Source organism: Pelobates fuscus, chromosome 2, assembly GCF_036172605.1.
Source record: "Pelobates fuscus isolate aPelFus1 chromosome 2, aPelFus1.pri, whole genome shotgun sequence".
Lineage (NCBI taxonomy): Eukaryota > Metazoa > Chordata > Amphibia > Anura > Pelobatidae > Pelobates > Pelobates fuscus.
The window spans coordinates 71,454,004-71,477,858 of NC_086318.1; the positions used below are offsets into that span (position 1 = coordinate 71,454,004).

The 23,855-nt window shown below is 42.7% G+C and overlaps 1 protein-coding gene across 1 annotated transcript in view; it reads left to right on the plus strand.

The window, feature by feature from the left end:
• The first annotated feature begins 4,711 nt into the window (after positions 1–4,711).
• The window catches only part of LOC134585486 (alpha-1,4-N-acetylglucosaminyltransferase-like), a 181,580-nt gene continuing 162,436 nt past the window's right edge, over positions 4,712–23,855 (plus strand). The window contains exon 1 of the mRNA XM_063440907.1: positions 4,712–5,056. Coding sequence (XP_063296977.1) covers positions 4,904–5,056 — 153 coding nt within the window. The 5' untranslated portion in view covers positions 4,712–4,903. The remainder of the gene's footprint in view (positions 5,057–23,855) is intronic.

Genomic DNA, 23,855 nt, shown 5'->3' on the forward strand with positions numbered 1-23,855 from the left:
TATGTGCCGACTCACTGCAGGGCGAAGACAGTCAGATACAGTCAGATGTACACAGTTATACGCATATACTGTCAAATACAGCCACATGCACACCATACCAAACACATAGTCACTTGCACACTGTCAAACGCACAGCTGCAGGCAGACAGTAACACACACAGTTACAGACCGACAGTCACACACACACAGTCTCACACACACACACACACACACACACAATTACAGGCAGACTGTAACATAGTTACAGGCAGCACACAGTCACACACACTCAGTGACATGCAGACAGTCCCAGGTAGACAATCACAGGCAGACATTCATACATACAGGCACAGGCAGACAGTCACAGACGCAGTCACAGGTAGACAGCCACAGGCAGACATTCACACACAGTCACAGATAGCCACAGGCAGACATTCACACACAGTCACAGATAGCCACAGGCAGACATTCACACACAGTCACAGATAGTCACAGGCAGACATTCACACACAGTCACAGATAGTCAAAGGCAGACATTCACACACAGTCACAGATAGTCACAGGCAGACATTCACACACACACAGTCACAGATAGTCACAGGCAGACATGCACACACAGTCACAGATAGTCATAGGAAGACATTCACACACACAGTCACAGATAGTCACAGGCAGACATTCACAGACACAGTCACAGGCAGACATTCACACACATTCACAGACACAGTCACAGGCAGACATTCACACACAGTCACAGACAGTCACAGGCAGACATTCACACACAGTCACAGACAGTCAAAGGCAGGGATTCACACACAGTCACAGATAGTCACAGGCAGACATTCACACACAGTCACAGATAGTCACAGGCAGACATTCACACACAGTCACAGATAGTCACAGGCAGTGGCGTACGTACCGCGGTCGCAGCTGCGACCGGGCCCGGCACTCCAGGGGGCCCGGCCGCCCTGCGGCCCCCCGCGACCGGGTAGCAGCTGCCATGCTTTGCGGCCCCGGCCCGCGCGGCAAACCGCCGGGGCCGCCTGTTAAGGGGTCCATCGGGTGGCCCATGCTGTCAGGGCCACCCGATGGACATGGATTGTAAGGGGGCCCGGTCTGCGCTGAGCGCTTTAAGAGCGCAACCGGACCCCCTGTGATGAGATCATCACACGCTGGGAGGAAGTGACTGCACGTCACTCCTCCCAGCATACTGAAAGCCCGCACGGGAGGAAACAGAAAGGAGGAGGGAGTCAGAGTGAGAACTCTGACTCCCATCAGGCTGAGCCACCACTGGACCCCAGGGAAGTCACACATGGTAGGAAACATTTTGTGTCTCTGTATGTATGTATGTATGTATGTGTGTCTGTCTCTCTGTGTGTGTGTATCCGTATGTATGTCTGTGTGTGTATCCGTATGTATGTCTGTGTGTGTGTGTATCCGTATGTATGTCTGTGTGTGTGTATGTGTGTCTGTGTCTCTGTATGTGTGTCTGTCTCTGTGTGTGTGTGTATCCGTATGTATGTCTGTGACTCTGTGTTTGTATGTATGTGTGTGTCTCTGTGTGTATGTTTGTCTGTGTCTTTGTCTGTGTGTGTGTGTGTATGTGTTTATGTATGTTTGTGTCTGTGTCTCTGTATGTGTGTTTGATTGTATGTCTGTGTCTCTGTATGTGTGTGTTTCTGTATGTGTGTATGTGTGTGTCTCTGTGTGTGTATGTATGTGTGTCTGTCTCTCTGTGTGTGTGTATCCGTATGTATGTCTGTGTGTGTGTGTATCCATATGTATGTCTGTGTGTGTGTATCCGTATGTATGTCTGTGTGTGTGTATGTGTGTCTGTGTCTCTGTATGTGTGTCTGTCTCTGTGTGTGTGTGTGTATCCGTATGTATGTCTGTGACTCTGTGTTTGTATGTATGTGTGTGTCTCTGTGTGTATGTTTGTATGTGTCTTTGTCTCTGTATGTGTGTGTGTGTGTGTATGTGTTTATGTATGTTTGTGTCTGTGTCTCTGTATGTGTGTATGATTGTATGTCTGTGTCTCTGTATGTGTGTGTCTCTGTATGTGTGTATGTGTGTGTCTCTGTATGTGTGTCTGTCTCTCTGTGTGTGTATCCGTATGTATGTCTGTGTGTGTATGTGTGTCTGTCTCTGTGTGTGTGTATCCGTATGTATGTCTGTGACTCTGTGTTTGTATGTATGTGTGTGTCTCTGTGTGTATGTTTGTCTGTGTCTTTGTCTCTGTATGTGTGTGTGTGTTTGTCTGTGTCTTTGTCTCTGTATGTGTGTGTGTGTGTATGTGTTTATGTATGTTTGTGTCTGCGTCTCTGTATGTGTGTATGATTGTATGTCTGTGTCTCTGTATGTGTGTGTCTCTGTATGTGTGTATGTGTGTGTCTGTCTCTGTATGTGTGTATCTGTATGTATGGCTGTGTATGTATGTGTGTATCTGTGTCTCTGTATGTATGTGTCTGCATGTGTGTATGTATGTGTCTGTCGGGTGTGTGTCTATCCGTATGTATGTCTGTGACTCTGTGTTTGTATGTATGTGTGTGTCTCTGTGTGTATGTGTGTATGTGTCTTTGTCTCTGTATGTGTGTGTGTGTATGGTTTGTGTATATTTGTGTCTGTGTCTCTGTATGTGTGTATGATTGTATGTCTGTGTCTCTGTATGTGTGTATGTGTGTGTCTCTGTATGTGTGTATCTGTCTCTGTATGTGTGTATCTGTATGTATGGCTGTGTATGTCTGTGTCTCTGTATGTATGTGTCTGTCGGGGGTGTGTGAATGTGTTTGTGTCTGTATGTGTCGGGGGGGAAGGACCCACAGTCAGGGGGGAGAGGGTCAGGGTAGGGGGGGGGGGCACGGATCAGATTCGCACCGGGGCCCCATGGAGTGTGTGTACGCCACTGGTCACAGGCAGACATTCACACACAGTCACAGATAGTCACAGGCAGACATTCACACACAGTCACAGGCAGACATTCACACACACACAGTTACAGACAGTCAAAGGCAGGGATTCACACACACAGACAGTCACAAGCGGTTTCACACACAGTCACAGACAGTCAAAGGCAGGGATTCACACACACAGTCACAAGCAGTTTCACACACACACACACACACACACTCTCTGTCTCTCTCTCTCTCTCTCTCTCTCTCTTACTTACTGGTGGAGGAGTGGAGTCAGTGAGTCCCTGGTGTGTTGGAGTTGGGGGAGCAGGGCCTCCTGCCTGCTTCCCCTCAGTGTGCTGCAGTGAAAGGCAGCAAATGGAGGCTGGCTGTAGCTCCGCCCCTGCATCCGGTTTGGCTCCGCCCCCAATTCTCCGTGCAGTACACTGTACTGCTGAATTCCCAGCCCCTGCGTGTGTGAGCTGTGTGGCTCCCGGCGCCCTGTGCAGCCACACAGCTCACAGAGTCACAAGCCCTGGAGGCACCCCCCCTTACTTGGTGGCACCCTCCTAACTGGTGGCACCCGGGGCGGACCGCCCCCCCCCACCCCCCCCTTAGTACGCCACTGCCCATAGTATACACATTCTTAATTGTTATGGCCCAAATGACCCATCTAAGGATTTCTGGACAGAATTAACAGTTAATGCGTTACCACATGGTAATATAAGGGGGCGATTTTAATGCCGCTTCATGCCCAGTGAGAGATAGAGGTTCTAGCAGAGATCTCCCCAGATCGCATAGAAGGGGCGGACAGTCCAAACTATAACATTCCTTCATGCAAAACACAGGCCTCATAGATATCTGGAGAGTGCTTCACCCGGATGATAGTGATTTTACGTTCTATTCGGCCCCCCACGATACCTATTCAAGGATAGACTTGTTCTTGGTAAACCCCTCATCGGTACCTAAAGTATTGGAATCGACTGTCACCAATCACTTGGTTGGATCATGCGGACATCTCCCTGACCCTGGATAAACTATGCGTGGCGTCCCCCTGGTCATGGAATTTGAAATACATCTCTACTTCGTGATCCGGCGATAGTCGACATGGTACGGAAGGAACTGACTGACTATTTTACCAGAGAAGCCGAATCTGACCTGTCGACGGCGACGGTATGGATGGCTCATAAAGCAGTGATCAGGGGCATATTAATTCGAGAAGCATCACTAAAGAAAAAAACTCAAGTCTCTCTTGCTATCATCCCTGACTGACTCTTCACCCACTAACCTACTGGCGGTCCAGAACTTGAGTGCCTCAATTAGAGAAACGCTACTAGACGATACGGCAAGGACTATTGTAGGTTCTAAACTGACTTATTTTGAAAAAGCCAACAAGATGGACACCCTTCTGACGAAATAAATTCGACCTAGGTAGCGCGGAACCCACAGTACTAAAATTAAAGATGCTTCCTGTCAATATCAAACGTACCTGATAGACATAGCAATAGTATTCAAGGAATACTTTGCTAAACTACATAATCATTCTACAGAACAAAGTGATTAGCAAAGTGAATAGAGAAAATACGAGCTTTCCTTGCCAGGCTGGAACTGCCTAAACTAAGTGGAGCGGAAGCAGATCTCGGCGGAAGAAATAGACATAGCGATATCTGCATTGAAGAGCAACAAGGCACTGGGCCCGGATGGCTTTGATGGTAACTATTATAAAACCTTCTGGGAAGAACTTATTCCACATATGGAATCTTGGCTCAACGAACTTATGGACGGGGGCCCTCCCGATAGAGACTTGTCTTGGGTTTATTTGCTGGATTTACTTCATGCACACAAAAGATTGCATTGGACATTTCATATTTACAGAAGATAAAACCTTAAATGTTTTAATTCCTGAGCATGTCCTGAGTGAAGGAAATGGTGTAATATTATTGGAGATAACTGAAAGGATGACTCTTCCTCCTTTGGTGCTGTGTTCGCTTGAGTCAGCTGCTCGTGTATATCCTGAATGACCAGTGGCTTTTTTCATGAAGGGTCTGCCTGGCATTAATTCAACAGATTATCAAACACAAGCACGCAGAAAATTTCCATCTCTCTCACCTTATGAAAATATCTACTTCTTCCCTCTTAGACTGGATGAATTGAATGCAGGCACTCCTCTTCTCAAGTGGTATAAAAAGGTATGCATGATGTAATTTATAGAAGCTTTATTTATCCCTAAATTCTTTAGGTTTATTTTCTAAGCAATAACTTGTAAAGCATTGGCAAAGCTAAAAGGCAATGAAATGAAGAATAAATCCCTGAGAACAGAGATAAATTCAGTGTGTCCAGGTCGTATCTCTGTAGGGGATAACCCTTATAATGCAATACAAAAACAAAACTGGAGTGTAAGCCAAGGACAAGTGTCCAGGGAACACTAGTGAGATACTGATCTGAGTTGTTAGTCACTTAAAATAAAAAATCATTTAATTGGTATACAAAACCATGAACTTAAAGTAAATGAAAAAAGGAGAGAAAGAATATAAAAGGTGAAAAATAAATAATAAATAATAATAAATAATAATAAGTGCACTCTAACAGGGAGGAGGGTAGGAAGGTAGCTCAGGGAGCTCAGGGATGAGCTTAGGCAATGGGTAAAAGGAGGTAGGAGTAGTATACAGCTATATAATGGTCCTATGTAAGAGTTAACTGCTCTCTATAGAAATGGACAAAAGCTATAGGGGCTACTGTGAGAAACACTCCAATACCCAGAGCAACAAAGTACACGAACGGGTTAACTCCAGGATACTGTAAAAATCCGTGTGATCTAGAGTATTTCACACATGCTATGGAAATCAAATAAGTCCTTGGAGTGTACAAAAACCGGTTAGTAAACCCCCAGTAATGGGCTACATAAGAGGATAGAGTCCTAGAACCGTGTTACAAATGACTTAACACTAGCTGCTAAGATACAGTGCATCCTCAAGGACTAGTGCCATATCTTAGGTATAAACTCATGTTGAACCCTGAATACCGCTCCAAACCGGCTACCAAACCTCCTTGCCCTAGTCAAACACCCCAAACAATGGTGAAGAAATAAGTGCTGTGCTTTAAAAAATCATTATATTCTGCCTAACGCGTTTCGGCGCTAAAGAGAGCGCCTTTCTCAAAGGCTATCAACGGAGAACTGACTCCGGGCTCGTATTAAGTATGTTTTACTGAAAAAAATGAGCCAATCAGTGATGAGTGTGGGCGGCGTTCTATTCAGCCGCAATAGCCGTTTGCGAGTGGTTCGCCAGTCTGTCAATCAGATGGTGAAGCCCCAATCAGGAACGGAGGGGCGGAGCTAGGTGCCGAATCTGGAACTCATGTGTAATGTGTTACCATGGGTACCTGCTCGTGTACCAGTCTCGTTCTCTATCACGTAAACGTATTCATACAGTGTGGTATTGCCAAATATAAATCTTAGGGGCTCGGGAGAGACAATAATCCCATTCTTCATGGTATGGCAATAAATAGATGGCACATGGGGGGGGGGGAGAGGGGGGGGAGGGTTTCCCGGATTTAAGGCAACAATGTATTGAATAGGTTACATATAAAGTGAAATAGAAAACATATTGAGACACAGCTTATCACAAGGTGGCTATTAACACTAAACATATATAGTTGCCGTTGTTCATTTCACAACAGTTCATGAAAGTGACATATTAGTATAATGATACTTGTATGGATAGGTGACAAGCAACTAATATATATCATATGAAGGATTATGATGCAATAAAAGGGGTGAATGTGAAGCCTTCATTGAGGCCACAAGGGGATAGGGTGTTCAGTGTCTGGATCCAAAAGCATTCTTTCTGCCTCAAGATCAGATCCAGATCACCCCCTCTTTTCCCCACCATAACCTTTTCAACCCCTGCAAATTTGAAGCATCTAAATGTTTCACTATGGTGTCCTCTAGCATGTCTGGCCACGGGGGTATCCCTATCCGATGGAACTGAGTGGATATGTTCCATCATACGCCTCTTGAAGGGGCGTATAGTTTTTCCTACATATTTTTTACCACATTTACATGTGAGTAGGTAGACTAGTCCTGTGGAGTTGCAGTTGAAAAATTGTTTGATAGGAATTGTTAGTGTGCCTGAGGAGTCTGTGATGGATTTGGAGTCTTTATCTATGTAGCGACAGGCTACACAGCGTCCACATTGGTAAGTGCCGTACACATTTAACCAATTTTCCTTACTCATATTTCGAAAAGTGGCTGGGTACTAGCATGTCCTTGAGGTTTTTACCTCTTTTAGCTGTTATTGAGACATGTGGAGGGATCACATCTTTAAGGTGTCTATCCTGAGTGAGTAATGGCCAAAACCTAGCCAAAATCTTTTTCGCTGGGTCCCATCCTGTATCAAACTTAGCCACACATCTAATTGTTTTAGGGGGGCATGGTTTGGGACGGTTGTCCAAGAGATCCTCACGTTCACTTAAAAGTGCTCTTTGGTATGCCTGTTTCAGGCATCTATTGGGATACCCTTTGGCTTTAAATCTTGCCTTTAGTACGGCTGCTTTCTCTATAAAGTCTTCCACAGATGAGCAATTCCTTTTAAGGCGCAAGTACTGTCCCACTGGAATACCCCTCTTTAGTGGGTTAGGGTGGTGACTACGCCAGTTGAGCATATTGTTAGTGGATGTAGGCTTGCGATATAGAGTGGTCTGAATCGTGAGTTGTTCAGTAATAGTAAATGTGCAGTCTAGGAAATTCAAAGATGATAACCCAATTTCCATGGTCAGACGTAGATTCAGGTCATTAGTGTTCAAAACTTCCACAAATTCTATGAATAATTCTTGGGTTCCTGTCCATATGACCAGAATATCATCTATATAGCGTTTCCAAAGATGGACACAGTCCATATAATGTTTTAAGCGCTCTGAATAGACAATATGTTTTTCCCACCAACCCAGGTGATAATAACCTGTTCATTGTCCCTTAAATCGGTTATTGCTTTCCATTCACTTCTTGTGAGGTTATGTCTAGGTTTAACCTTAAAGGTATCAATGTTCAGATTCAATTGCACTAATAAGAGTGCACTTATTATTATTTATTTTTCACCTTTTATATTCTTTCTCTCCTTTTTTCATTTACTTTAAGTTCATGGTTTTGTATACCAATTAAATGATTTTTTATTTTAAGTGACTAACAACTCAGATCAGTATCTCACTAGTGTTCCCTGGACACTTGTCCTTGGCTTACACTCCAGTTTTGTTTTTGTAAAGCTAAAAGGCAACCAAAAAAATTAAAAGTGTAAATTGCATATTTGTTGTACATTCTTTCCTCGCAAGATCTGCATATTACAGTTAATATATTGTTGTTCTTTTTTTTGAGAAATATTGTTTATGGGTTGTCTATGCTTTGCTTAGCAAATATTTTTATCTTACTACTCTTTAATCTTTATCCAACCAACAAATGTCACAGGTCATAATAGGACCCTGATGAAGATGCAGTGAAGAGCATTCATGATTTATCTGTATAAGGCGTTAATTCTTTTGCTGACATCGTCCTATTGCCGAAGCCGGAACGAGATCTATCAGTCTCAGAAAACTTCCGCCCGATATCCCTGATCAACCATGATTCAAAAATACTAGCTGTAACGGACCCTTTCAGCATAAAAGGGGAAAAATCCGTTTAGGCGATAATCCCCTTTTCACAAAAAGGCACAGCTACTGTAAAAGCACCAAAACTCACGAATTTGGATATACGTGAATACATCGAACTCCCGAACTGCATACCAGGGAATAAGATAGCACTCCAATCTGGAACCTCACGAATAGCTGCTAGCAGACGAACAGGAAAAGCAGACATCAGCTTACAATCCTAGCAATCAATCTTCCAGCAGCATACAGTGAATCCCCCCAAGAACGAGACAAGGCTCCGTGTTGAGGGTCAAGCAGTGGTCTGTTTATTCAGGGCTACCTGCCCCTGTATTTATGCAGGTCTCCCACCTGGTGGACACTCCCCTAGGGGACCAGATGGAAGGCTGAAACAGCAGACAGACATGTATCATTTTCGTACACACAGCCACAATACTTTCCCACAATGCATCTTGGTTTCCTCCTCTCTGTCCTGGAGATAATTAATGAAGTAATTCAATTATCTCCCAGGACAAAGGCCAGACTCCATTATGCACGTGGTGACACAGAAACAGTATATCACTTTAAAATACATACAGACACATGTTATACATAAAACACAGACATGTAACATATCCCCAGATAGCTCAGGTCTGGGTGCACATTATTAGGTGAATGGCAAGCAGACCACCCGAATACAGTTTAAGTGCCATGGAGCTAAAGTCTTTAATTATACGAACAGGCTCCATGGCATTGCTATCTGGGTTAAAGCATTCACATAAAACATAAAATACCCAATTTCCCTGCATTCACCAAATCCATACGAATGAGAACCAGGGGCTGGAGGTTCAGCGGTGCCTGCACGTAAAAGTGTCCGATTTTGGTGCATCAAAGCCGGGCAGAAAAGCGCTGGCTGCCCGGGGAGCTCCAGAACACCGCCACCTAGCGGCCTCAAAGTGTAACAGCAGGCACAAAGTTAACAAGCAATTAAGCTGCGGTTAACCGCAGCTTCAGGGAGGTAAATAGGAGGCACACTCCAGCTTCTGGGTGGCCAATTCACAAAGCCTGCCGGCTTCCCACGGCTCTGGGGAGGTTGGTGAACGGCTGTTTGTTCGGTATATGAAATCTACCGAACTGCTGTGCAGAAAGGGGGAAATAAATCCTCCTGCACAGTAAAATTAACCCTTTAGCTGCCGGTCCATAATCCAAAGGCAGCAGGCGGGCAACCAGGCTCCTCCAATACAATGTGGCGAGATTGGTTTCGTCACATCTCTCCCCCTTTCCAAAAAGACTAACAGGGTACCTGACCTCCTGCCGGTCAGTGCCCTTGTTAGTCCAGCAGCCCACCCACAAAGCAGAAAATGGTTACTACACCTGGGTAGAGGAGAATCTTGTCCATGTCCAGGTGCCTCACCACGGCTGTGTGGGGGACCGGTAGGTGGGTTGCTGAGTGGGCAGAGACCAGCGGTACTCTGTCCTGGTGCCAGCACTACCACCGGAGTAGTCTGGTTGGAGCCTGGTTGCTGGAGACGGACTGTCTCCCCCTTGGATACACAGCTCTGTCGTGGGGGGGTAGGACCGACCGTCCCTACCCCCTGTGTGGTGAGTGCAGAGACCACGGTCCCATCTGCACCGGTGGGGGGTTTACAGTCTCCCCCTGGTACATTAAGCTGCCGCTGGGGAGAGGGTGTAACAAGCTCCTCTCCCGATATAACACTCTGCCCATTAATGATCCGCCGCTGGGGAGAGGTGGTAACAAGCTCCTCTCCCATACATACTTCCAGTCTTTGCGGAGGGAGACCGACTGTCTCTCCTCCCAATACAGAGTCCTGCTGCTGGGGAAAGGAGACTGGGCTCTCTATTCCCTGCTGGATACTCTGCCGCTGGGGACTGGAGACTGGGCTCCCAATTCCCGGCAAATAACACTGCCGCTGGAGAATGGAGACTGGGCTCCCAATTCCCGAAAAATCACGCTGCCGCTGGGGAGGGAGGACACTGCTCTCCTCTCCCTGTATTTCCCACTGCCTTCCTGGCATACCACTCTGCTGCTGGGGGGCAGAAACAACTACCTCTGCCCCATGTAACTCAGCCTGCCGCTGGGGAGGGAGGACGCTGCTCTCCTCTCCCTGCACTTCACATTGCCCTCCTGGCATATCACTCTGCTGCTGGGGGGCAGGAACAACTACCTCTGCCCCCTGTAACTCAGCCTGCCGCTGGGGAGGGAGGACGCTGCTCTCCTCTCCCTGCACTTCACATTGCCCTCCTGGCATATCACTCTGCTGCTGGGGGGCAGGAACAACAACCTCTGCCCCCTGTAACTCAGCCTGCCGCTGGGGAGGGAGGACGCTGCTCTCATCTCCCTGCACTTCACACTGCCTTCCTGGCATATCACTCTGCTGCTGGGGGGCAGGAACAACTACCTCTGCCCCCTGTAACTCAGCCTGCCGCTGGGGAGGGAGGACGCTGCTCTCCTCTCCCTGCACTTCACACTGCCGCTGGGGAATGGAGACTGGGCTCCCAATTCCCTGCAGGACCGGTGGAGAGACCTTGGTCCCATCTCCACTGGCCACCTGGGGTTCTTCCCAGTAAAACTGTACAATATCTTCCCAGCTGAAGGGGTCTGGATCTGGGTCTGCGCTTCCCTGCTGAGCCTTCTCACTGGAGTGGAACAGATTTTGGTAGCCCTGTTCCAGCTCCATATCCCGGGTCACCAGGTGGACCAGGTCTTGCTCAATCTTATGAGTGTCGTCCCAGTCATACCTGCTCTCCCTCCACTCAAAGAGATCCTGGAACCGGGCTTGTGTAGCGCTCCCAAACTCAGTCTCTGCAAAAGTCTCCCATAACAAGCCAGGACCATCAAACTCGTCTCCCTCTGGCTTGTCATGCTCGGCTGTCCGGGGTAGGTACTGAGCTTCATACCACCAGAGCGCCTGGTAGGCATCCTCCAGCCACATTTCCTGCCATACTAGGTGTTCCAATTCCCTCACCCATTTCTCCAGGGGCTGCTCTCCCAGGAAGGGCATCCGCAGGGCTACTCGCTTCTGCAACCGCTGCTCTTCCTTGGGGAATCTCCCGTCCTGCTGGTATTCCACCATACCCAGTGCCTGGTCCCTGTCATAGACAGGGACATTTGCACCTGCTAATGTTTTTATAACTGTATGTTTTAATGTAACTGTGAAGCACTTTGGGCAACAACGTTGCAATTAAATGTGCTATATAAATAAATAATAACAGTTACTCCGCCCACTCCAGTTGTAGACTACTGGTGGAGGCAAGAACACTTCACACAATTTCCCCAGAAATTGTAGCTTTTCTAGTTAAGTGTTCTTGCATAGCAAGACCACTTAATGTTATCCCACATATACATTATTAAGTGTTCTTGCATAGCAAGACCACTTAATGTTATCTCACATATATATTATTAAGTGTTCTTGCATAGCAAGACCACTTAATGTTATCTCACATATATATTATTATTAAGTGTTCTTGCATAGCAAGACCACTTAATGTTATCTCACATATATATTATTATTAAGTGTTCTTGCATAGCAAGACCACTTAATGTTATCTCACATATATATTATTAAGTGTTCTTGCAAAGCAAGACCACTTAATGTTATCTCACATATATATTATTAAGTGTTCTTGCATAGCAAGACCACTTAATGTTATCTCACATATATATTATTATTATTATTCTTATTATTCTTATTATAGCCAAATTTGCCACCCTAACTCCTCCCACAGTTTTTACACTACATAGACAAAAATATACCAAAACGTGCAGATTGTTCCCGATCGGATTGCTATTACTTTGTGGAACGTTTCGCCGAATGGTTCACGGAATATCGTCGTTCTTGTGGCGAAATTTGTCCCATAGGAATGAATGGCAAAGCTAGAGTGGGAGCTGGCAAAAGCTGAAAAATCAGGACATGATTTCTAAACTGCCACCACTCCCTCATTTTCAGGCCCACCTACACAAATCTTATATCAAAACGTTCAGCTATCCCTGCTGCCACTAGAAATGTCCACGGCTAAGCCATAGTCCTGATAGTTTTCACAATATGACCATTTGTTTGCAACTCACGCCTTCCATTGACATTCATTGAAACTCCACTCTGCAAAGCTCACATTTGAAGGGCAATTTCTAAACTGCGACTGTGCCTTCATTGTTAATATCTCAGAGACATACTATACATCAAAATGTAGGTCTGGGTCTTGTGATTCTCACAATATAAAGCTCTTCACTGTAGGAATTATAGTTTTTAAAATACGACCGTTTGAAGATGGCAACCGCCAAAATACTGTGACCTGTGCAAGGCTGCAGCAGCAAGTGATGTCATAGACAAAGCCTTTTACACCTGCTAATTTTTTATAACTGTATGTTTTAATGTAACTGTGAAGCACTTTGGGCAACAACATTGCAATTAAATGTGCTATATAAATAAATACTAACAGTTACTCCGCCCACTCTAGTTGTAGACTACTGATGGAGGCAAGAACACTTCACACAATTTCCCCAGAAATTGTAGCTTTTCTAGTATTAAGTGTTCTTGCATAGCAAGACCACTTAATGTTATCTCACATATATATTATTATTATTATTCTTATTATAGCCAAATTTGCCACCCTAACTCCTCCCACAGTTTTTACACTACATAGACAAAAATTTACCAAAACGTGCAGATTGTTCCCGATCGGATTGCTATTACTTTGTGGAACGTTTCGCCGAATGGTTCACGGAATATCGTCGTTCTTGTGGCGAAATTTGTCCCATAGGAATGAATGGCAAAGCTAGAGTGGGAGCTGGCAAAAGCTGAAAAATCAGGACATGATTTCTGAACTGCCACCACTCCCTCATTTTCAGGCCCACCTACACAAATCTTATATCAAAACGTTCAGCTATCCCTGCTGCCACTAGAAATGTCCACAGCTAAGCCATAGTCCTGATAGTTTTCACAATATGACCATTTGTTTGCAACTCACGCCTTCCATTGACATTCATTGAAACTCCACTCTGCAAAGCTCACATTTGAAGGGCAATTTCTAAACTGCGACTGTGCCTTCATTGTTAATATCTCAGAGACATACTATACATCAAAATGTAGGTCTGGGTCTTGTGATTCTCACAATATAAAGCTCTTCACTGTAGGATTTATAGTTTTTAAAATACGACCGTTTGAAGATGGCAACCGCCAAAATACTCTGACCTGTGCAAGGCTGCAGCAGCAAGTGATGTCATAGACAAAGCCTTTTACACCTGCTAATTTTTTATAACTGTATGTTTTAATGTAACTGTGAAGCACTTTGGGCAACAACATTGCAATTAAATGTGCTATATAAATAAATACTAACAGTTACTCCGCCCACTCTAGTTGTAGACTACTGATGGAGGCAAGAACACTTCACACAATTTCCCCAGAAATTGTAGCTTTTCTAGTTATTATTATTCTTATTATAGCCAAATTTGCCACCCTAACTCCTCCCACAGTTTTTACACTACATAGACAAAAATATACCAAAACGTGCAGATTGTTCCCGATCGCATTGCTATTACTTTGTGGAACGTTTCGCTGAATGGTTCTCGGAATATCGTCATTCTTGTGGCGAAATTTGTCCCATTGGAATGAATGGCAAAGCTAGAGTGGGAGCTGGCAAAAGCTGAAAAATCAGGACATGATTTCTAAACTGCCACTACTCCCTCATTTTCAAGCCCACCTACACAAATCTTATATCAAAACGTTCAGCTATCCCCGCTGCCACTAAAAATGTCCACGGCTAAGCCATAGTCCTGATTGTTTTCGCAATATGACCATTTGTTTGCAACTCACGCAGTCCATTGACATTCATTGAAACGCCACTCTGCAAAGCTCACATTTGAAGGGCAATTTCTAAACTGCGACTGTGCCTTCCTTGTTAATATCTCAGAGACATACTATACATCAAAATGTAGGTCTGGGTCTTGTGATTCTCACAATATAAAGCTCTTCACTGTAGGATTTATAGTTTTTAAAATACGACCGTTTGAAGATGGCAACCGCAAAAATACTCTGACCTGTGCAAGGCTGCAGCAGCAAGTGATGTCATAGACAAAGCCTTTTACACCTGCTAATTTTTTATAACTGTATGTTTTAATGTAACTGTGAAGCACTTTGGGCAACAACATTGCAATTAAATGTGCTATATAAATAAATACTAACAGTTACTCCGCCCACTCTAGTTGTAGACTACTGATGGAGGCAAGAACACTTCACACAATTTCCCCAGAAATTGTAGCTTTTCTAGTTATTATTATTCTTATTATAGCCAAATTTACCACCCTAACTCCTCCCACAGTTTTTACACTACATAGACCAAAATTTACCAAAACGTGCAGATTGTTCCCGATCGCGTTGCTATTACTTTGTGGAACGTTTCGCCGAATGGTTCACGGAATATCGTTGTTCTTGTGGCGAAATTAGTCCCATAGGAATGAATGGCAAAGCTAGAGTGGGAGCTGGCAAAAGCTGAAAAATCAGGACATGATTTCTAAACTGCCACCACTCCCTCATTTTCAGGCCTACCTACACAAATCTTATATCAAAACGTTCAACTATCCCTGCTGCCACTAAAAATGCCCACAGCTAAGCCATAGTCATTATAGTTTTCAAGTTATGACCATTTGTTTGCAACTCACGCCGTCCATTGACATTCATTGAAACTCCACTCTGCAAAGATCACATTTGAAGGGCAATTTCTAAACTGCGACTGTGCCTTTATTATTAATATCTCAGAGACATACTATGCATCAAAATGTAGGTCTGGGTCTTGTGATTCTCACACTATAAAGCTCTTCGCTGTAGAATTTATAGTTTTTAAAATACAACCGTTTGAAGATGGCAACCGCGAAAAAACTCTGGCCTGTGCAAGGCTGCAGCAGCAAGTGATGTCATAGACAGGGCCTGCTAATGTTTTTATAAATGTATGTTTTAATGTAACTGTGAAGCACTTTGGGCAACAACATTGCAATTAAATGTGCTATATAAATAAATAATAACAGTTACTCCGCCCACTCCAGTTGTAGACTACTGGTGGAGGCAAGAACACTTCACAATTTCCCCAGAAATTGTAGCTTTTCTAGTTCTTATTCTTATTCTTATTATAGCCAAATTTGCCACCCTAACTCCTCCCACAGTTTTTACACTACATAGACAAAAAATTACCAAAACGTGCAGATTGTTCCCGATCGGATTGCTATTACTTTTTGGAACGTTTCGCCAAATGGTTCACGGAATATCGTCGTTCTTGTGGCGAAATTTGTCCCATAGGAATGAATGGCAAAGCTAGAGTGGGAGCTGGCAAAAGCTGAAAAATCAGGACATGATTTCTAAACTGCCACCACTCCCTCATTTTCAGGCCCACCTACACAAATATTATATCAAAACGTTCAGCTATCCCTGCTGCCACTAGAAATGTCCACGGCTAAGCCATAGTCCTGATAGTTTTCACAATATGACCATTTGTTTGCAACTCACGCCGTCCATTGACATTCATTGAAACTCCACTCTGCAAAGCTCACATTTGAAGGGCAATTTCTAAACTGCGACTGTGCCTTCCTTGTTGATATCTCAGAGACATACTATACATCAAAATGTAGGTCTGGGTCTTGTGATTCTCACAATACAAAGCTCTTCACTGTAGGGTTTATAGTTTTTAAAATACGTCCGTTTGAAGATGGCAACCGCCAAAAAACTCTGACCTGTGCAAGGCTGCAGCAGCAAGTGATGTCATAGACAAAGCCTTTTACACCTGCTAATGTTTTTATAACTGTATGTTTTAATGTAACTGTGAAGCACTTTGGGCAACAACGTTTCAATTAAATGTGCTATATAAATAAATAATAACAGTTACTCCGCCCACTCCAGTTGTAGACTACTGGTGGAGGCAAGAACACTTCACACAATTTCCCCAGAAATTGTAGCTTTTCTAGTTATTAAGTGTTCTTGCATAGCAAGACCACTTAATGTTATCTCACATATATATTATTATTAAGTGTTCTTGCATAGCAAGACCACTTAATGTTATCTCACATATATATTATTCTTATTCTTATTCTTATTATAGCCAAATTTGCCACCCTAACTCCTCCCACAGTTTTTACACTACATAGACAAAAAATTACCAAAACGTGCAGATTGTTCCCGATCGGATTGCTATTACTTTTTGGAACGTTTCGCCAAATGGTTCACGGAATATCGTCGTTCTTGTGGCGAAATTTGTCCCATAGGAATGAATGGCAAAGCTAGAGTGGGAGCTGGCAAAAGCTGAAAAATCAGGACATGATTTCTAAACTGCCACCACTCCCTCATTTTCAGGCCCACCTACACAAATCTTATATCAAAACGTTCAGCTATCCCTGCTGCCACTAGAAATGTCCACGGCTAAGCCATAGTCCTGATAGTTTTCACAATATGACCATTTGTTTGCAACTCACGCCGTCCATTGACATTCATTGAAACTCCACTCTGCAAAGCTCACATTTGAAGGGCAATTTCTAAACTGCGACTGTGCCTTCCTTGTTAATATCTCAGAGACATACTATACATCAAAATGTAGGTCTGGGTCTTGTGATTCTCACAATATAAAGCTCTTCACTGTAGGGTTTATAGTTTTTAAAATACGTCCGTTTGAAGATGGCAACCGCCAAAAAACTCTGACCTGTGCAAGGCTGCAGCAGCAAGTGATGTCATAGACAAAGCCTTTTACACCTGCTAATGTTTTTATAACTGTATGTTTTAATGTAACTGTGAAGCACTTTGGGCAACAACGTTTCAATTAAATGTGCTATATAAATAAATAATAACAGTTACTCCGCCCACTCCAGTTGTAGACTACTGGTGGAGGCAAGAACACTTCACACAATTTCCCCAGAAATTGTAGCTTTTCTAGTTATTAAGTGTTCTTGCATAGCAAGACCACTTAATGTTATCTCACATATATATTATTATTAAGTGTTCTTGCATAGCAAGACCACTTAATGTTATCTCACATATATATTATTATTATTATTCTTATTATAGCCAAATTTGCCACCCTAACTCCTCCCACAGTTTTTACACTACATAGACAAAAATTTACCAAAACGTGCAGATTGTTCCCGATCGGATTGCTATTACTTTGTGGAACGTTTCGCCGAATGGTTCACGGAATATCGTCGTTCTTGTGGCGAAATTTGTCCCATAGGAATGAATGGCAAAGCTAGAGTGGGAGCTGGCAAAAGCTGAAAAATCAGGACATGATTTCTAAACTGCCACCACTCCCTCATTTTCAGGCCCACCTACACAAATCTTATATCAAAACGTTCAGCTATCCCTGCTGCCACTAAAAATGTCCACGGCTAAGCCATAGTCCTGATTGTTTTCGCAATATGAGCATTTGTTTGCTACTCACGCAGTCCATTGACATTCATTGAAACTCCACTCTGCAAAGCTCACATTTGAAGGGCAATTTCTAAACTGCGACTGTGCCTTCATTGTTAGTATCTCAGAGACATACTATACATCAAAATGTAGGTCTGGGTCTTGTGATTCTCACAATATAAAGCTCTTCGCTGTAGGATTTATAGTTTTTAAAATACGACCGTTTGAAGATGGCAACCTCAAAAATACTCTGACCTGTGCAAGGCTGCTGCAGCAAGTGATGTCATAGACAGGGCCATTTGCACCTGCTAAGGTTTGTATAACTGTATGTTTTAATGTAACTGTGAAGCACTTTGGGCAACAACGTTGCAATTAAATGTGCTATATATATGATAACAGTTACTCCGCCCACTCCAGTTGTAGACTACTGGTGGAGGCAAGAACACTTCACACAATTTCCCCAGAAATTGTAGCTTTTCTAGTTATTAATATTCTTATTATAGCCAAATTTGCCACCCTAACTCCTCCCACAGTTTTTACACTACATAGACAAAAATATACCAAAACGTGCAGATTGTTCCCGATCGGATTGCTATTACTTTGTGGAACGTTTCACCGAATGGTTCTCGGAATATCGTCGTTCTTCTGGCGAAATTTGTCCCATAGGAATGAATGGCAAAGCTAGAGTGGGAGCTGGCAAAAGCTGAAAAATCAGGACATGATTTCTAAACTGCCACCACTCCCTCATTTTCAGGCCCACCTACACAAATCTTATATCAAACGTTCAGCTATCCCTGCTGCCACTAGAAATGTCCACGGCTAAGCCATAGTCCTGATAGTTTTCACAATATGACCATTTGTTTGCAACTCACGCCTTCCATTGACATTCATTGAAACTCCACTCTGCAAAGCTCACATTTGAAGGGCAATTTCTAAACTGCGACTGTGCCTTCATTGTTAATATCTCAGAGACATACTATACATCAAAATGTAGGTCTGGGTCTTGTGATTCTCACAATATAAAGCTCTTCACTGTAGGATTTATAGTTTTTAAAATACGACCGTTTGAAGATGGCAACCGCCAAAATACTCTGACCTGTGCAAGGCTGCAGCAGCAAGTGATGTCATAGACAAAGCCTTTTACACCTGCTAATTTTTTATAACTGTATGTTTTAATGTAACTGTGAAGCACTTTGGGCAACAACATTGCAATTAAATGTGCTATATAAATAAATACTAACAGTTACTCCGCCCACTCTAGTTGTAGACTACTGATGGAGGCAAGAACACTTCACACAATTTCCCCAGAAATTGTAGCTTTTCTAGTTATTATTATTCTTATTATTCTTATTATAGCCAAATTTGCCACCCTAACTCCTCCCACAGTTTTTACACTACATAGACAAAAATATACCAAAACGCGCAGATTGTTCCCGATCGGATTGCTATTACTTTGTGGAACGTTTCGCCGAATGGTTCACGGAATATCGTCGTTCTTGTGGCGAAATTTGTCCCATAGGAATGAATGGCAAAGCTAGAGTGGGAGCTGGCAAAAGCTGAAAAATCAGGACATGATTTCTAAACTGCCACCACTCCCTCATTTTCAGGCCCACCTATACAAATCTTATATCAAAACGTTCAGCTATCCCTGCTGCCACTAGAAATGTCCACGGCTAAGCCATAGTCCTGATAGTTTTAACAATATGACCATTTGTTTGCAACTCACGCCGTCCATTGACATTCATTGAAACTCCACTCTGCAAAGCTCACATTTGAAGGGCAATTTCTAAACTGCGACTGTGCCTTCCTTGTTAATATCTCAGAGACATACTATACATCAAAATGTAGGTCTGGGTCTTGTGATTCTCACAATATAAAGCTCTTCACTGTAGGGTTTATAGTTTTTAAAATACGTCCGTTTGAAGATGGCAACCGCCAAAAAACTCTGACCTGTGCAAGGCTGCAGCAGCAAGTGATGTCATAGACAAAGCCTTTTGTACACCTGCTAGAGTTTTTATAAATGTATGGTTTAATGTAACTGTGCAACAAAGTTGCAATTAAATGTGCTATATAAATGATAACAGTTACTGCGCCCACTCCAGTTGTAGACTACTGGTGGAGGCAAGAACACTTCACACAATTTCCCCAGAAATTGTAGCTTTTCTAGTTATTATTATTAAGTGTTCTTGCATAGCAAGACCACTTAATGTTATCTCACATATATATTATTATTAAGTGTTCTTGCATAGCAAGACCACTTAATGTTATCTCACATATATATTATTCTTATTCTTATTCTTATTATAGCCAAATTTGCCACCCTAACTCCTCCCACAGTTTTTACACTACATAGACAAAAAATTACCAAAACGTGCAGATTGTTCCCGATCGGATTGCTATTACTTTTTGGAACGTTTCGCCAAATGGTTCACGGAATATCGTTGTTCTTGTGGCGAAATTTGTCCCATAGGAATGAATGGCAAAGCTAGAGTGGGAGCTGGCAAAAGCTGAAAAATCAGGACATGATTTCTAAACTGCCACCACTCCCTCATTTTCAGGTCCACCTACACAAATCTTATATCAAAACATTCAGCTTCCCCTGCTGCCACTAAAAATGTCCACAGCTAAGTCATAGTCCTTATAGATTTCACAATATGACCATTTGTTTGCAACTCACGCAGTCCATTGACATTCATTGAAACCCCACTCTGCAAAGCTCACATTTGAAGGGCAATTTCTAAACTGCGACTGTGCCTTCATTGTTTATATCTCAGAGACATACTATACATCAAAATGTAGGTCTGGGTCTTGTGATTCTCACAATATAAAGCTCTTCGCTGTAGGATGTATAGTTTTTAAAATACGACCGTTTGAAGATGGCATTCGCCGAAATAATCTGAAATGTGCCAGGCTGAAGCAGCAAGTGATGTCATAGACAGGGCCTTTTGCACCTGCTAATGTTTTTATAACTGTATGTTTTAATGAAACTGTGAAGCACTTTGGGCAACAACGTTGCAATTAAATGTGCTATATAAATAATTAACAGTTACTCCGCCCACTCCAATTGTAGACTACTGGTGGAGGCAAGAACACTTCACACAATTTCCCCAGAAATTGTAGGTTTTCTAGTTATTCTTATTATTCTTATTATAGCCAAATTTGCCACCCTAACTCCTCCCACAGTTTTTACACTACATAGACCAAAATTTACCAAAACGTGCAGATTATTCCCGATCGCGTTGCTATTACTTTGTGGAACGTTTCGCCGAATGGTTTACGGAATATCGTTGTTCTTGTGGCGAAATTTGTCCCATAGGAATGAATGGCAAAGCTAGAGTGGGAGCTGGCAAAAGCTGAAAAATCAGGACATGATTTCTAAACTGCCACCACTCCCTCATTTTCAGGCCCACCTACACAAATCTTATATCAAAACGTTCAGCTATCCCTGCTGCCACAAAAAATACCCACGACTAAGCCATAGTCCTTATAGTTTTCAAGATATGACCATTTGTTTGCAACTCACGCCGTCCATTGACATTCATTGAAACTCCACTCTGCAAAGCTCACATTTGAAGGGCAATTTCTAAACTGCGACTGTGCCTTCATTGTTAATATCTCAGAGACATACTATACATCAAAATGTAGGTCTGGGTCTTGTGATTCTCACAATATAAAGCTCTTCGCTGGAGAATTGATAGTTTTTAAAATACAACCGTTTGAAGATGGCAATCGCGAAAAAACTCTGGCCTGTGCAAGGCTGCAGCAGCAAGTGATGTCATAGACAGGGCCTGCTAATGTTTTTATAAATGTATGTTTTAATGTAACTGTGAAGCACTTTGGGCAACAACATTGCAATTAAATGTGCTATATAAATAAATAATAACAGTTACTCCGCCCACTCCATTTGTAGACTACTGATGGAGGCAAGAACACTTCACACAATTTCCCCAGAAATTGTAGCTTTTCTAGTTATTATTATTATTAAGTGTTCTTGCATAGCAAGACCACTTAATGTTATCTCACATATATATTATTAAGTGTTCTTGCATAGCAAGACCACTTAATGTTATCTCACATATATATTATTATTATTATTCTTATTATTCTTATTATAGCCAAATTTGCCACCCTAACTCCTCCCACAGTTTTTACACTACATAGACAAAAATATACCAAAACGTGCAGATTGTTCCCGATCGGATTGCTATTACTTTGTGGAACGTTTCGCCGAATGGTTCACGGAATATCGTCGTTCTTGTGGCGAAATTTGTCCCATAGGAATGAATGGCAAAGCTAGAGTGGGAGCTGGCAAAAGCTGAAAAATCAGGACATGATTTCTAAACTGCCACCACTCCCTCATTTTCAGGCCCACCTACACAAATCTAATATCAAAACGTTCAGCTATCCCTGCTGCCACTAGAAATGTCCACGGCTAAGCCATAGTCCTGATAGTTTTCACAATATGACCATTTGTTTGCAACTCACGCCTTCCATTGACATTCATTGAAACTCCACTCTGCAAAGCTCACATTTGAAGGGCAATTTCTAAACTGCGACTGTGCCTTCATTGTTAATATCTCAGAGACATACTATACATCAAAATGTAGGTCTGGGTCTTGTGATTCTCACAATATAAAGCTCTTCACTGTAGGATTTATAGTTTTTAAAATACGACCGTTTGAAGATGGCAACCGCCAAAATACTCTGACCTGTGCAAGGCTGCAGCAGCAAGTGATGTCATAGACAAAGCCTTTTACACCTGCTAATTTTTTATAACTGTATGTTTTAATGTAACTGTGAAGCACTTTGGGCAACAACATTGCAATTAAATGTGCTATATAAATAAATACTAACAGTTACTCCGCCCACTCTAGTTGTAGACTACTGATGGAGGCAAGAACACTTCACACAATTTCCCCAGAAATTGTAGCTTTTCTAGTTATTATTATTATTCTTATTATAGCCAAATTTGCCACCCTAACTCCTCCCACAGTTTTTACACTACATAGCCAAAAATATACCAAAACGTGCAGATTGTTCCCGATCGGATTGCTATTACTTTGTGGAACGTTTCGCCGAATGGTTCACGGAATATCGTCGTTCTTGTGGCGAAATTTGTCCCATAGGAATGAATGGCAAAGCTAGAGTGGGAGCTGGCAAAAGCTGAAAAATCAGGACATGATTTCTAAACTGCCACCACTCCCTCATTTTCAGACCCACCTACACAAATCTTATATCAAAACGTTCAGCTATCCCTGCTGCCACTAGAAATGTCCACAGCTAAGCCATAGTCCTGATAGTTTTCACAATATGACCATTTGTTTGCAACTCACACCTTCCATTGACATTCATTGAAACTCCACTCTGCAAAGCTCACATTTGAAGGGCAATTTCTAAACTGCGATTGTGCCTTCATTGTTAATATCTCAGAGACATACTATACATCAAAATGTAGGTCTGGGTCTTGTGATTCTCACAATATAAAGCTCTTCACTGTAGGATTTATAGTTTTTAAAATACGACCGTTTGAAGATGGCAACCGCCAAAATACTCTGACCTGTGCAAGGCTGCAGCAGCAAGTGATGTCATAGACAAAGCCTTTTACACCTGCTAATTTTTTATAACTGTATGTTTTAATGTAACTGTGAAGCACTTTGGGCAACAACATTGCAATTAAATGTGCTATATAAATAAATACTAACAGTTACTCCGCCCACTCTAGTTGTAGACTACTGATGGAGGCAAGAACACTTCACACAATTTCCCCAGAAATTGTAGCTTTTCTAGTTATTATTATTCTTATTATTCTTATTATAGCCAAATTTGCCACCCTAACTCCTCCCACAGTTTTTACACTACATAGACAAAAATATACCAAAACGTGCAGATTGTTCCCGATCGGATTGCTATTACTTTGTGGAACGTTTCGCCGAATGGTTCACGGAATATCGTCGTTCTTGTGGCGAAATTTGTCCCA